Genomic DNA, 13,714 nt, shown 5'->3' on the forward strand with positions numbered 1-13,714 from the left:
AGATATTTTTTTTTTGCCAAACCCTGTAAGAAACACCTGCTCTGGTAAAGATGCAGCGGATGTAAACCCAATAACCTCCATCCGTCTCTGTCCTTTTTCCTCATAGACACACACGTACACGGTTGAAAATTATTGATGTGCTCTCTTATAAAACAGTGGCTGCTCCCTGAGGTATTCCTGGCAACATCGCTGGGGCCGAAAATAGCAGCCGACCCAAATAAGTGTCCCCGCCGGAGTGTAGAGGGAGCCAGACCAGAGCCACTGACGGCTGGCTTTACTAATTGGCATCGCTTTACAATGAAATAATATCTGGGGCAATAGACTGAATAACACATGGCAGTAAACTGCGGAGCAGGGACGAGCAGCAAAGGGGGATCCCTTCGTTCTTGTAAGCACGGATCATCAAATGCCTTCCCCGAAAACATCCAACAGAAAACTGGATGAAATATTCATGGCAGAGCATCAGCTTCAGTTCAAAAATGGATGTAAATAACATCCGCGGCAGGAGTCGCTAAATGTTTAAATCCACAAAGTGCTTCTTGTTAACATTTCTATCATTTATTCCCAAAAGTAAAGTTGAATTTATCATCCTTTAGCAGATTTCAAAAGCTAGTTTGTCAAGAGTTTTGACGTTCAGCCCCTGTGGGCCGCCTTGTGTAAATACAACATTGGCAACAAACTTGTCCTCAAAATTTAACAGCTGGCTTTCTAACTACATGGCTGTGAACTTCGGTTAGTAGGCCGTCTTCTGTGTCTAGAGAGAATGAAGTCACAGAAACCAAACGTTTCCAAATATACAACGGAAGGAAAAGGGTTACCAAGTAAGAATCAACCTGCCAGTGATGGGTGGTGAGCCAATGTCATCTAAAAACAACACATCACTATAAATAAACATGCTAAATACAGACTGATAACCACTCTGTGTTTTTCTAATGAATGTTACATCAAATCATTTTTCAAATGGCTTAATCAGGGAAAATACAATATTTTTAATATTCCATTGACGCTAAAGAGCTGCATCAACATGGTATTTAGGGGAAACTAATACTAGAGTGCTAAATTTGACCATGATATATTGGTGTTAGAACACATTTGTATTATATCAGTACTTTCAGACTTGTTTTTGGACACTGTGGCGCATGAGGAGTCTCTGAAAACAACTCATATATGTCCATTTTTTCATGTATTTGTTTAACTGCCATGGTTGTTTGCTTATGTAAGTTTTATCTGTAAGGCGTTTTCAAAGTTAGCAAAAGAGCTAAATGAAGAATTAGCTCAGCAATTAGCGCATTAGCGGATTAGCAGAACTGTGCTGGTAAGTGATAAGATGCAGCAGTTATCTATTTCATGGTTACATTCTGCCAGTAAAGGCACCAATTAGACATTAAATTATTTTCTTTCAGGTCCTGGTTTAGGCAACAGTGTGCCTTATTTAAGGTTAAAACTTCCTAAATATTTTAGGAAGTTTAAAATATTTGTCAAGATTTTAAACTTCAAACTTGTTTGCCTATCTAAAAGCAAACCAGCTTTCAGAAAATGTCAATACCAGAAAATGTTAAAGTCTTTGTTGTGTTTTGGAATTGCAGCTAAATGTTTGGAACTTGAAATCAAAACAGTGTTTTTTTTTTTAAGGGCTATGCTACTGCAGACAGTCAAGACAATATAGGGAACTTGAATATAACAACAAACGGCCAAGCAATGTGGGAGTAAACCTCACTGTTTTTAGTGTAAATATTGCTTCTCATGACCTGCATTTATGTCAAACGCAGGTCACTGCCAAAACACCGTTTGGGCCAAAACATCAAAATCGCCTTCCGTTAAATTGCTCGTGCACACCGGCGTGTACTTCCAGGGTCTCTGAGTGGGCTGAAGGCATAAACACAGATGTCTTTTGGCAGACTAAATCTTAATTAGCACCAGGAGATTCATCTAATCAAAGGCCTGCCAGCCCATCATTAAGGCTAAAACACACACCGCTCTCCTCAAGTACCAGCAGAGAACAATGGGAAACAGAGGTGTGCTGTCACACTGACGAATGGTTCTTCCCATAGGTCTCATTAAATCACACAAGGGCACTTCCCGGCCTACTCGAAGAATGGAGCAAGGTGCAGAATCTCCACAGCTGCTTTGTCTGTCTGCTCTGACACCTACACAGCCTTTTTATACACGGATATATTAAAGTGCTATATTTCACAGCAAAACCTTGGGCTGATCCAAGTTCAAGCAGAATCCATTATATCTTTTTCAGAGAAAATTCAACTCTGGAGGGAGCTGGACTACCTAAACTACAAAATGTACCCAGTTAGCTGGAGATACCAGTGTCTTTAGGGTAATTTGTCACCCTGGTAATACTTCCAGCACACCTAGTTCCAGCTGCCGTCAATGGAAAATGGAGTTTATATATTTTTGACCACACATCTGTGTCCTCGTCCCTGGTTTTGGGCCGATTAATTGAAGGAAACCAGTTCGGACAAATGGAAAGTGCACAAGATGATAGAAAGATTCGACTGAAGTCTGAGGCTTGATCTAATAAACGAGGAAGAAGATAAAGAGATTAAAGAAAAGGCAGCAGGATATGAAGGTAAGATGGAGAGATAACAGCAGAGGGTGAGGTATGTCTGATAAAACCATCCGGTCTGCCGGCGGACCAGTTGGACAGCTCTGGACCAGTGAGCTGGAGGACAAGTAAACACACACAAGCTGGCTTTGCATGCCGGAGTACGACAGCTGAGCACTGAGACCGGCATGCAAAGCGTACACATCACTGCATGCAAAGGTGCTTACGTAGCAAAGCAGAAACTCAAGCACTTGGATGCATTTCTCTGCCAGTTCACTGGATTCCAAGAAATTTCATGACAACCTTCCAACGGCTTTCAAAGGACGTCCTGCCTTTGCGGTTGTCAGCACCGAGAGCTTAAGGCTGTGATTGATAACTTGCTTCGAATGACAACAACAAGCAGCGGTGTTTACTCAGGGCAAATTGCCCTTGCCTCTTTCTCCGGTCCGTCTCTTCCTCCCCGTTCTTCCAGCTCTGCCTTCTGAGAGAGATGGTCCACATGACTGGGTCTCTAGTTTCTGGATGGCTAGGACTCCCTTGAGGTGAGATTAGCCTTGCAGGCAGACAGCTAAACAAACAAAAAGCTGATCCTCCTGCTTGCCAAAGCTGCCTAGCAACAGGTAGGAAGATGGGATGCGATGCCTCAAATTTCGGAGCCAATTAGTGCTATGAAATGCCTGCATGGAGTGTGTATGTGTGGTCACTGGATGCCCAAACACATGAGCGGGTGGGTTGATTAAACAGTGGGAAAAAAAGGTAGGGAAAGGAGTTGTTTGCATAGAATGACTCATGGATAGTGTTTTACATGTGCTTTTCCTCAACATTTTTGAATTGATTAATGCAAACAAGGTGAATTTGTTCACCAGGGACATCAGTCTTACACCCACTCATTGCTAATTTCAACCAGTTGCTGGTTTTGCTTGAAGAACACCTTGGTTCCCTTAGCAACGGATTTACGAGTTTTGCCTTTAGACTGACTGCCTTCTCTCGGTTTTAGCTCCTCTATTAGATCAGCGGATGCGTCTTTAATTTTATTTTAAGACTTTGTGTGCGTCAAGCACAATGCACACAGAGACAATTAGCATGTCTGCCCAGGCATTGAGCATCCATGACTGCCAGTCCTGGATGGAATACCAATGACCATGGCAAGAGGCACTTGTTGCAGAACTGAAGACCTTTGCTGATGAAGACAAAGCCTGATGCAAGAACTCCAAGATAGTGTTTTTACATCCCAGTCTTAGCTCTTCACTACAAAGCAAAAACAAATCACATTTTAATCCTTAACTCCTTATTTGCAAGGTTCTACTTTTAGGGTCTTAATTGATGTAAAGGTTTCCCTTTCAAAGTTTTGCAGAGAGAAATACTTTAAGTGAAGATTAATCTAGCTCTTTGTCAAACCATTTCTCTCAGATTTTATCAGAGTAATAAAACGAAGTCATGGACAGAGAGAGTTATTGCTTATTTCAAAGCTTAAAACAAGTGTGGAAGACTTGTCTTCCGTTTCTCTTTTCTCCCTCCGGTTGCCAAGCCGGATGGCAGCAGCAAAGCATGTCGGATCACTGTAAGGTGCTGTAACGGCTCCCTGATTTCGCCTCAAATGATGTGAAAGTCATTGCCAAGCCATGTGTGCTTGAGTGAGGCAAAAAAAATGACTGGCTCCTCTCCTCGCTGTTAATCAAAGCCGAGGTGGCAGAGCGCTTCGCAGACGGGGGCCATACATAAAGATGTGCTTGTTCACTGCTCCTCTCCCGCCGCCCCCTGCCGCCTCCTCCCCACATAGACCCCTCACCGCCTGCCTTTCTGTCAGCGGATCGTCAGACAAATGAACACTTCCCTGCCTGTCCTTTTTTTCCATCAGAGCTTCCCCACCTTTTCATCAGTGCCCATAAAGCAGTAGCCGGCACCCATCATGGGCAATCGCCTCTATGCTGCCTGAGTGATGAGACAGAGGTGGCAGAGTTCGCTAAGCACTCGTATGGCACAATAGATGTTACTGGGTCAGGGGGTCGATCCCTCATTACACAACATACACAAACTGGATGGGCCGTGAATAGGACAGGAATACCTTCGGTAAATTGAAAATAACAACGACATTCTCAGAAGACTTAGAGGGAAAAGATGCTGCAAGAAGTTTAAAAACGCACATCAGCTACAAATCAAAATTTGTAGCTCCCCAGATGGACAAGCTAACTCTGGAGAAAGCGTAATGAAAATCTTGTCGTCTTATTCTCAGCTATAACTATTGTGTGGTTGGTCAGAAATTTGTGGTTGTGTTTGTTAATGAGGTAAACTGTTGGATTTTTCTGCTGGATAGCAGGATGAATAGATTTAAGGTGCAATTGTCTAAAGTACATACTGTTGGACCAAAACATTAAATTCCTTCTTTCTGGGCTGTCATATCGGGAGAACATCCATTTTTTGTTCTTTCTTTGGCTTACAATATGAAAAATAAAATGAAATTTTGCAGCTCGTCAATCATTATTTCCTCCTCCGGCGAACTTGTGAAGTCGTTCCTCTCTGTCAGGATCATTGTCTTTACTGTACCACTGTAATAGCAGCTTCAGGTTTACTGTACCACAAATGACAAAACACCATAGCGTACACATCAGCAGAAGGGGTACCACAGGCGCTCGGCTCAGTGGGTCTCATAGACCTCGAAGGGTGCATTTGAAAACGAACTTCCTGCAACCATGTGTCGACAGTTTGACTTAGGTCCAACCATGCTGGAACCTTAAGAGCTAATGTCTTAAATGTTTTCAATGCATATCATGTTCCACACACCTGAATGAAATGGATGGTTCATTACCACAACTCTGGAGAACCTGATGAATCCCGGCTCTTGTGGCTGGAGCTGGGATTCATTACACCACTTCATGTTCACCTCAAATGCATAACAAGCTAATGATCACAAACATCCATCAAAACTTATTATGCAATGCTTAACTCTAGTAAGGTTGTATGTTCCAAAGGTCTAAGAATACCATTAAAAGTACCTTTAAATCTCTAAAGCATGACAGTGGGAGCATCATGTTTAGGGTTTGATTTGCAGCAAAGAACACTGACACATGGCATCTAAGTGTGTGGAGTAATAAAGGGAGACTGCCTCAAATTTCTTCAAATATTGGAAGGTATAAAACAGACCTGGGTGTTTCAACAAGACAATAATCCCAACCCACATCCCCACTGAATCTGGGATAAATACAGATACATACAACCATGGAATATTAGTGAGGAGGGGTGTATGTATGGAATCATTAAAACTTGTGATCAAAACTGTATCTGTACAACAATGACCAATACATTCACATTCTCGGGATCAATGCACTAAGGAAGAATGTTGTGGCTGAGAATGCTGAAAAGAGTCCAGCAGAGATGGTGCGCTGAGCAGCAGCGCACATGAAAGACTTCCTTTCATGGCTCACCGCGTCACAGCCAAGGCCGTGTCAGATACGTTCTACGCATTTCTAAAAATCATCTGACTGCCATCGGCTTGGAGGCAGGAGTCCAGCTCTGCTCTCCACATCCGATCATCGTGCCGTAGATCGTCCAACGAAGACGTTTTGCATTATGTCAGAAAACGGGAACGCATTCAGGAAACGTCCTTTCCAGACTAACCGAAGTCTGTAGGATGCCATCAAGCAGCAGTCAGTGTAAGGTTGCCTGAAAAACACGTTTTTCAACTGGTCCTGGCTTTGCCAACCAGAACACCTGAGAGCACGGTTGCCTAGCAGCCAAGGTGTTTCAACTATATAATGTGGGTAAAACAACCCAAACTAACACAACAGCTCTGCTGAGATCAAAAATCCATACTCTGCTAATTCTATAAGAAGGAAATGCTCAGAGATGGAAGGAAAGGAGAAAGAAGAGATGGAGTAAGACTCACTGCTGTGTGAGAAAGCAGCTGTGGCCTATTGAGGATTACATGACATATTGAGACATACACAATCATACATGCACAAAGCTGCATGTGGATGCAGATGGAGCTTCACAGTTCCACTATTGTCCCTTAATCCTCATGATCTCTCCGGAGGCTACCAGAGAGGGTCCTTAATGCTGATGCACTCCACTGCTGCTGACCACAGCTTTAATAGCCCAACGTGGGGAAACATTTCCCTCCGAGGCCTCCGTCAAAATGCTAAATGACTCCATCTATCTGCATCCCTTGCTTCTTCTTCCTGCTCATCATGAAGCTCCATTCCTCCCTACACACTTGTTCTCTGAATGTCTGTCTGCGTGTGCCCGTCACCCCTAAGGGTAGTGCAGGGTGGAAAGGTGGGGAAGGGCGGGGGGGTTCAAGCAGCCCACCGGACTGTGAAATGCAAAACCCTGCGGTTGGGAGAATGTGCGTGCTCTGCAATTTCCACCAACACCCCCTCAACCCCCCATCCTGCAGACTGAGCTCCCACTTGGGAGATGTGCATGTTATTGAGTCGCCAACATGGACTGGATGTGAGTGGATGCGTCTGTGAACACTGTTTGCATATGGCGGTTGCCCCGCTGATCTGTCCGCATTTAGAAATGCCACAGTCACATAGGTTGCCAGGCCCATAATGCACCCAGCAGCCTCATCCAGATATTTTTGCTTGGGTAAGCATCGGGAACTCTGTTTACATGCATGTCCTAGGACTGTGTGTGCTGGAGCCCTGAAGGATGATATATGGGTTGGAGTGTATGGAGTGTGTCCAGAGGTCAATGATACACCACTAAGGTTGGTGTTCGGTTACATCCCCTCCATCAGGGTCAAGTGCTGGGACTGGGCACAGCTGAAAAGTCGACGATGTCAACTAGAAATTTATTACATATGGGCAAGAATGTTATTCCTTGCAGGCTATTATCAATTTTAACATTGCAATGAATTTTTAAAAACCAAGATATTTGAATTTACTGTAGATTTTCTCTCATTCACACAAACTCAAATACCCAAATGCACAACAGATAAATTTTGGTATCCAGTATTCTAAGATTTTTTTTAAAAAGTGTGAACAAACAATTGTGTCCAAGTAGCTGATTTGAGGTGAAGCTGAACTGGTGCAGTACACCTGTAACACTTACAATAAGATAGTCAGCATGACGCCGCCTCCACCACTCTTAACAGTAAGGCAAGAATTCTCCACATTTCTCCAGACATGTTTCTTGTAATTGTGGTGAAATAGTTCAACATCGTTCTCTAGAAAACATTTGTCTGGTGTCATTTCAAACTCACTTCACTCTGGACATTAACCCTGATGTTTCCAGCTCCTCGCAGGCTTGAGTCTTAGCGGTTCATAAATTGTTCTACGCCACTTTATTTTCCTCTGAAATTCCTTGGCTCTCCTTTGCAGACTCTCCCTAAGCACATAAGTATTTTCACAACTTGTACTCTATCATTTGAATGATTTGAACTGATTATCGTGAAACCTGCAGCTGTTAAGAAAAGGCTTAAGTTGTGCAAATCTATAATTCTCCTTCTTAAATGTGTGTCTGAGGATACATTTCAGTTCATTTTTTTTTGACCGTGAAGCAAAATCAGATTTTATCTGAGCAAATGTCTGTCTACTGGATATTGCAGCCAAGATAACGAGCCATTTCTTTTGGTCCGAAGATGCAAAGCAACACACGCTCGCTCTTGGCTGTCAGGGAAACTGGGTCCCTCGCATAATGAGGAAGTTTTCTGACCGGCTCCGCTCGTTCCAAATCCCGCTCAGCCCTGCTGTTTGTTCCAAACCAAATCTGAACAACCAACTGCACAGGGATTTGGACGCGAACTGAGCACAGTTCAGTTTGGTGCCATTAGCTTCAATAGTGGAACAAATAGCAGCCTCAAATGTACCATCTGCAGACCTCCAAAACACTTTATTCCCTCCTCTGCTCCCCATCCCCCTATAACCGGCTGAATCATGCCTGGCAGACACCAACAGGGGACACAGTCATCACTCCTGCCATCGCGTCTCAGGGACCCATTTAGGGGCCGACTACAACGGCCTCGTATCTCGCCATCAGAAGCTGTAAAAGCATCAAATTCTAAATTGTGCCCGGAATACAGAAGGGACGGCTAAAGCCATGGGTCCACTGCAGGAGACAAAGCTTTTAAGGCGAGCCACGACTCATAATTCCTGCATTCAGCAGGGCTTGTGTTGTGCCATCCTCATCCGGCTACAATGAGCACAATGAGTGCTTTGCCAAGAACATCTCTGCCCTGCATGGGGAGAGGGGATTTCATAATGTGGGGCCAGTCATAATCCTCGTGCTCACAAGGAAGCAGTGTGATCATTTTCTCCAAAGGAGCGGTTGTTTGCCAAAAAAAAACAACTTCTGAGATATTTACTTCAGTGATTCACAGCAGGACATTGAGGTTTCAAACCCTTTTAGAAAATGCTTCTAACTGGAAACTGTTTTTTTTTTTTTTTGCCCCAGTGCTGTTAAGCGACTTGTTTTAATCTTGGGGTGTTAAACAGTGCTGTTTTGGTCACAGCAGGTGGCTTCACACTTGGGACATACAGTGAAACCTGACAAAAAGAGACGTCCTTCAGGACTCCATTTGCAGAAAACGGAGCGGTGGTGTAAAGGATTCGATCACCAATATGTAGTTTAGCCAAATTTGATCAGGTTTAACCAACTAAACAGCTTTAACAGGGTACATGACATAGTCCAATGTATTGTACAGAGGAGTTACAGTTGTGGATCTAGTTCAGCTTCAATGTAAGACTGCATAACTTTCAGATTTCGTGTGAACTCAGACCTATTCTTGCCTATTTTCATTCTGATACCGACTTCAACCATGCAGGGTCATGAGTCGGGTTGGGGATTGGTGTGTGGTAAATTGAGGGGCTGCAGCAGTAATTGGGTGAGAGGAATGGTACATCCTGAAGAGGTCACCAGTCCATCACAGAGCAACCTAGACACAGGAAGACAACCATGCACACACACTTCAGATTAATTGCAATCGGTTAACTAACCCAACATGCACGTCTGCGCTGTGCGAACAGGCTGGACTATCACTACAGAATGTGTGGATGCAAGGAGAAACTGCAATCTTGAAGTAAAAATATTTTTCTTTTACTCCATTTTCTTTTTCATACATTTTCTCCCTTGTTAAATACATCAAATTGCAGACTTTGGAATAACACAGGATTGTAGTTTTGCCTCAACTTCTTGACAATCTCTTACTGACTTGTCTGTTGTTTAGCTTTAGCCTCCAGGTATCCAAAGATAGTTTTAGTAACCAACGATTACCAAGGCCACTTATTCTGTCTTTTGCCACCACTATGGTGCTAATGAGAGAGTATCTACAGGAGGACGGTACGCTCATCTACTTCTCATACCTGTTTCAGCCTGGGCGGTCACCTGGAGCCAGTGTCCAGCAGCCATTGAGCAAGAGGCTCCATAGGGCAACCCAGACATAAACCATACCAACCTTAAGCCAATTTTGAGTGTCAGTGAATCTGACTTGCATGTTTTTGGACAGTCTTACCTGTCCCATGTGTTTCTACTGAATAATAATTCATCGGCAGCCTCTCACCCAGAACTAATCTACCATCTGGCCAAGGATACTTGAATTGTAGGATCATTGAGAAACTCAAACCACTCCACCGCTATAAGGTACTAGTTTATTTTGTGATGAGTGGGGTGGATAGGTGAACTTAGCCTAGTAAGCTTCCTGATTACACTGGTTAAGAAAAACATAAAGCACCTGAAATGATGATGACGATGATGATGAAAGAACAATTTACTGTATTGGTTATTATTTTCTCATTGTTGCACGATACATGCCAAAGGTCACATTCGGACAGATTGGTGTAAAAAAAAGAAAAGAAAAGAAAAAAGATTGAATTTGTTTAATGTTATCAAAGGCCATGTAATGGGATGGAGATGTAAAATAAAGCCAAATGTTCTTAATTTTAAATTAGGTGCTTGCCTTACACATTGTTGTGATGATGTCTCGTAACTGAGAGCAGGAAATAGACGCCAGCTGCCGAATGGAAGCAAATCAAAACCTTTAACTCAAAGTGTTTTGTTTTTTTAAAACAGAAAGTGCTTCCCTTTTTTTCTTCTCCAAAACAGGCATTACATCGGAGTGAGTGTGCTGAAAAACAATTCCCGTCAAAGCAAAAACTGACATTTTCGCTGCTCACAGATAAGAGCTTTCCCAGCCTACACACGCAGCTGTCTCCCTCTTCCATTTGCATCAGGTATTGATTTCGAGATGCAGGCTGTGTGTGTGGTGAGAAGCAGTGCTGCATATGGTACACCTTGCGATTTTTCCTATTTTTTTTTTTTTTTAAGAACAACACCGACAGTGAAGGCAGGGAGTTTGAGACTCGTTATGAAAAGATGCGTCGGTGGCGAACAGTAGGATGCCAATTAGACTGCTCGGCCGCGGAGAGGAGATCTGCGGTCACGCACCGGTTTCTCCCCTCCTCCATCCTGCCTCCACCAGCATGGAGCAGAGAGGAAAAAAATAAAAAAATAAAACCTGAAGCTACTATTACAAGAACAATAACGGCATCATATTTCCATGTATTGATTTTCCTTCCTTCTCTCTCTCTCTCTGTGTTTTGCATTATTTTCCCCGGTCAGTCATGTGCTCTGTGGAGAGCAGCAGCAAAGCAGGCAGAGCCGGCCCTTCGCTGAATAGTGGGAAGTCACACGTTTTCTACAATATACGCCAAATATAGCTACAAGTTTAAAAAAATTGATTAAAACACTTTTTAAAAAATCAGTGGATTGCATTTTGCCTTGAAGTCATTTCTATATCAAGAATGCACCTTGAAAAATCTGTATTTAATGTTTTTTTCATTTATTTATTTTTCATTATTCACTGGTGTTGGCGCTACAAAACATTTTCTGACAATTATAGTGCTCTAGTCCCCCTGCTGGTGGGGAGGACTTGACTAGCTGCTTAGTTTTCTAAAAATGTATGCAAAATGAATCTTAAATTCGTCTCCAAATACTCTCACATCTCTTTAACAACCTCCAACATTTTGGGGAAAAGTACGTTTAACATACTCATCATTTAGTGGTACAAGTCTGAAAAGATTGTATCAATTGGCTGCATGTGAGTTATAGATTAATATTTTGCATTCAGATGTTAAAAAAAATTGACGGGCATGAATTCAAAACCTCTAGAGCGTAGCGTTTAATGCTAGCTAACTTATTTGCTAGTAGCACAAACACATATCATATACAGTTGTTAAGTTAAATTTTCTTACATTTTCCTTATTAGTAGTCACTTATCATTATTTTTCATTTCATTTCTAATTTTATCTCTGCTATGAACCAGGGTTCCGTGTCTTTAACAAAACCTGAATCGAATTGAGAGTTTTTTATGCTCTGCCACCCCCTGCTGGTGTGGAAGACCTAGCTAAGCATAGCATTACACTTGGGTGCTCCAGTTATACTTATAACAAAGCTACAAAATACACATTTATAAACCTGACTTCTAAAAACGCCAGTGCTCCCCCTGCAGGTGGGGAGGACCAAAGCAGCTGCTAGATTTGCTTATTCCTCTGACTGACTCTGCATGCAGGTGGCGCCTGTATGCAATACTAAATTGCAATAAAAACAAACACCTGAAAGTAGAATGACGAATCCATTCATTTATTCCTGTAATCTATCCAAAATTCATCCAAACGTCCCATCTAAAGACTCGCAAAACATGCGCAGAATGTCTGCGCTGCGCTGAAAAAATGAAAAGAAAAACTGCAGATTTTGTGTTTTCTCAGCCGGCTCCATGTGCTTCCCACTTCTCCGAGCGGAACTTCCGCGCAGCAAGAGGGATAAAGGTGGGAATAAGAGAGCGGATGATTTCTCCATTCCTCTTCCAATTAAAAATGGCAGGGGAAAAAAAGCCAGACATGTAAGGGTATCTATTATGGATAAGAGAGGGGACTTCTATCCATGAGAGGAGGAGGGGGGTTACAACTGGCTAATCTAAAGGATGCATATATTATTCACGACCAATTCAGTCTGGATTATGAGATCTGGATCTTCATCTTCCAGTAAAGCGCGTGACAGCTTTATTAGTGCATAAATAAGCATTTTAGGGAGGGGGGGAGAGAAAGGAGGAAGAAAGTTATCGCCTGCATCCCGAGCGCATGGCTCTGAGGGATGCGCGGAGGTTCGGCCACGTACCTGCTGCCAGTTCTCCTCCAGCGACGGCATGGCCGAGAAGTAGCCCGTGTCGTGGACGAGCTGAAGTTCCTGAAAGATGCCGTGGTTCGCCAAGACATCCATGCTGACGCTCCGGCAGAGAGCGAGAGAGATAAGGAGGGAGGGAGAGGAGGACGGGAGAGAAGAAGAAAAAAAAACAAAAAAAAAAAAACCGGGGAGGAAGCGGCAGAATGATCCACAAAGAAACGCGCCTGTCAGACTTCTACATCCACTTGTGTCATGTTGGTCCGTGTGTTGCGGGGTTAAAAGCGCAGTGCAGCGGCCGGACGCGGAGCAGTTCGAGTCCCTGTACCTGCGCGCATAATCGGTGCGTAAAAGGAGACTGGAGGTGGACGGACGCTCCACGCGTATGTGTGTTGCCAAAACAGCCTGTGATAGGGAGCCAGCGGAGAGGGCGGGGCTCCGCTAAGTGAAGGGGCGTTTGCGGGGTGGGGTGGAGGGGGTGTCAATCAAACTCCCCTTGCTTTGCCTTTTTGCTAAGTGGGAGGTGCTGGTGGTGATTAGAGGCGGGAGTTGATGGATTCTCAGGAGGTGATTGGCTGCGGAGGCACCTCGACCAGCTGCATATGGGCTCCATAGGTGAGCTGGTTGTGGAAAGTATTTAGACTTGGAAGGTGGAGTCAGAGGTTCACTTAAAGCATTAATGCAAACACAGGCAGCTTACTGTGTGGGGGATCCGGCTCACCACACAGGGCGCCATCTATCAGGGACGGCTCCGGCACATGCAAGGAGCCCTCTGTCAAAACAGAATAGTTTTGGTGTTTGATTTGTAGATTCTGACTTGGCACTGAGTTAAAGTGACAGTGACAATTTTGTTTTATATCTCATAATAGACAATTTTATTAGACGAACCAACTCAAAGTAGCATATCTATTTTTACAGTGAAAGTGAATATATATATATTTGTTTTCTTCAAGTTGATACGCCTAACTAAAACTCACTTACCTAATTGGTAAAAGAATCCATACGAGTGTAACAAATATTGAATAAAGGCTGAACTGGGGCTGA

The 13,714-nt window shown here is 43.4% G+C and overlaps 1 protein-coding gene across 1 annotated transcript in view; it reads right to left on the bottom strand.

Annotated features, from left to right (window-relative positions):
• Positions 1–13,104, bottom strand: part of LOC114141073 (Krueppel-like factor 7) — a 44,879-nt gene extending 31,775 nt beyond the window's left edge. The window contains exon 1 of the mRNA XM_028011477.1: positions 12,668–13,104. Coding sequence (XP_027867278.1) covers positions 12,668–12,769 — 102 coding nt within the window. The 5' untranslated portion in view covers positions 12,770–13,104. The remainder of the gene's footprint in view (positions 1–12,667) is intronic.
• Positions 13,105–13,714: the final 610 nt, after the last annotated feature.

Source organism: Xiphophorus couchianus, chromosome 24 (genome assembly GCF_001444195.1).
Source record: "Xiphophorus couchianus chromosome 24, X_couchianus-1.0, whole genome shotgun sequence".
NCBI lineage: Eukaryota > Metazoa > Chordata > Actinopteri > Cyprinodontiformes > Poeciliidae > Xiphophorus > Xiphophorus couchianus.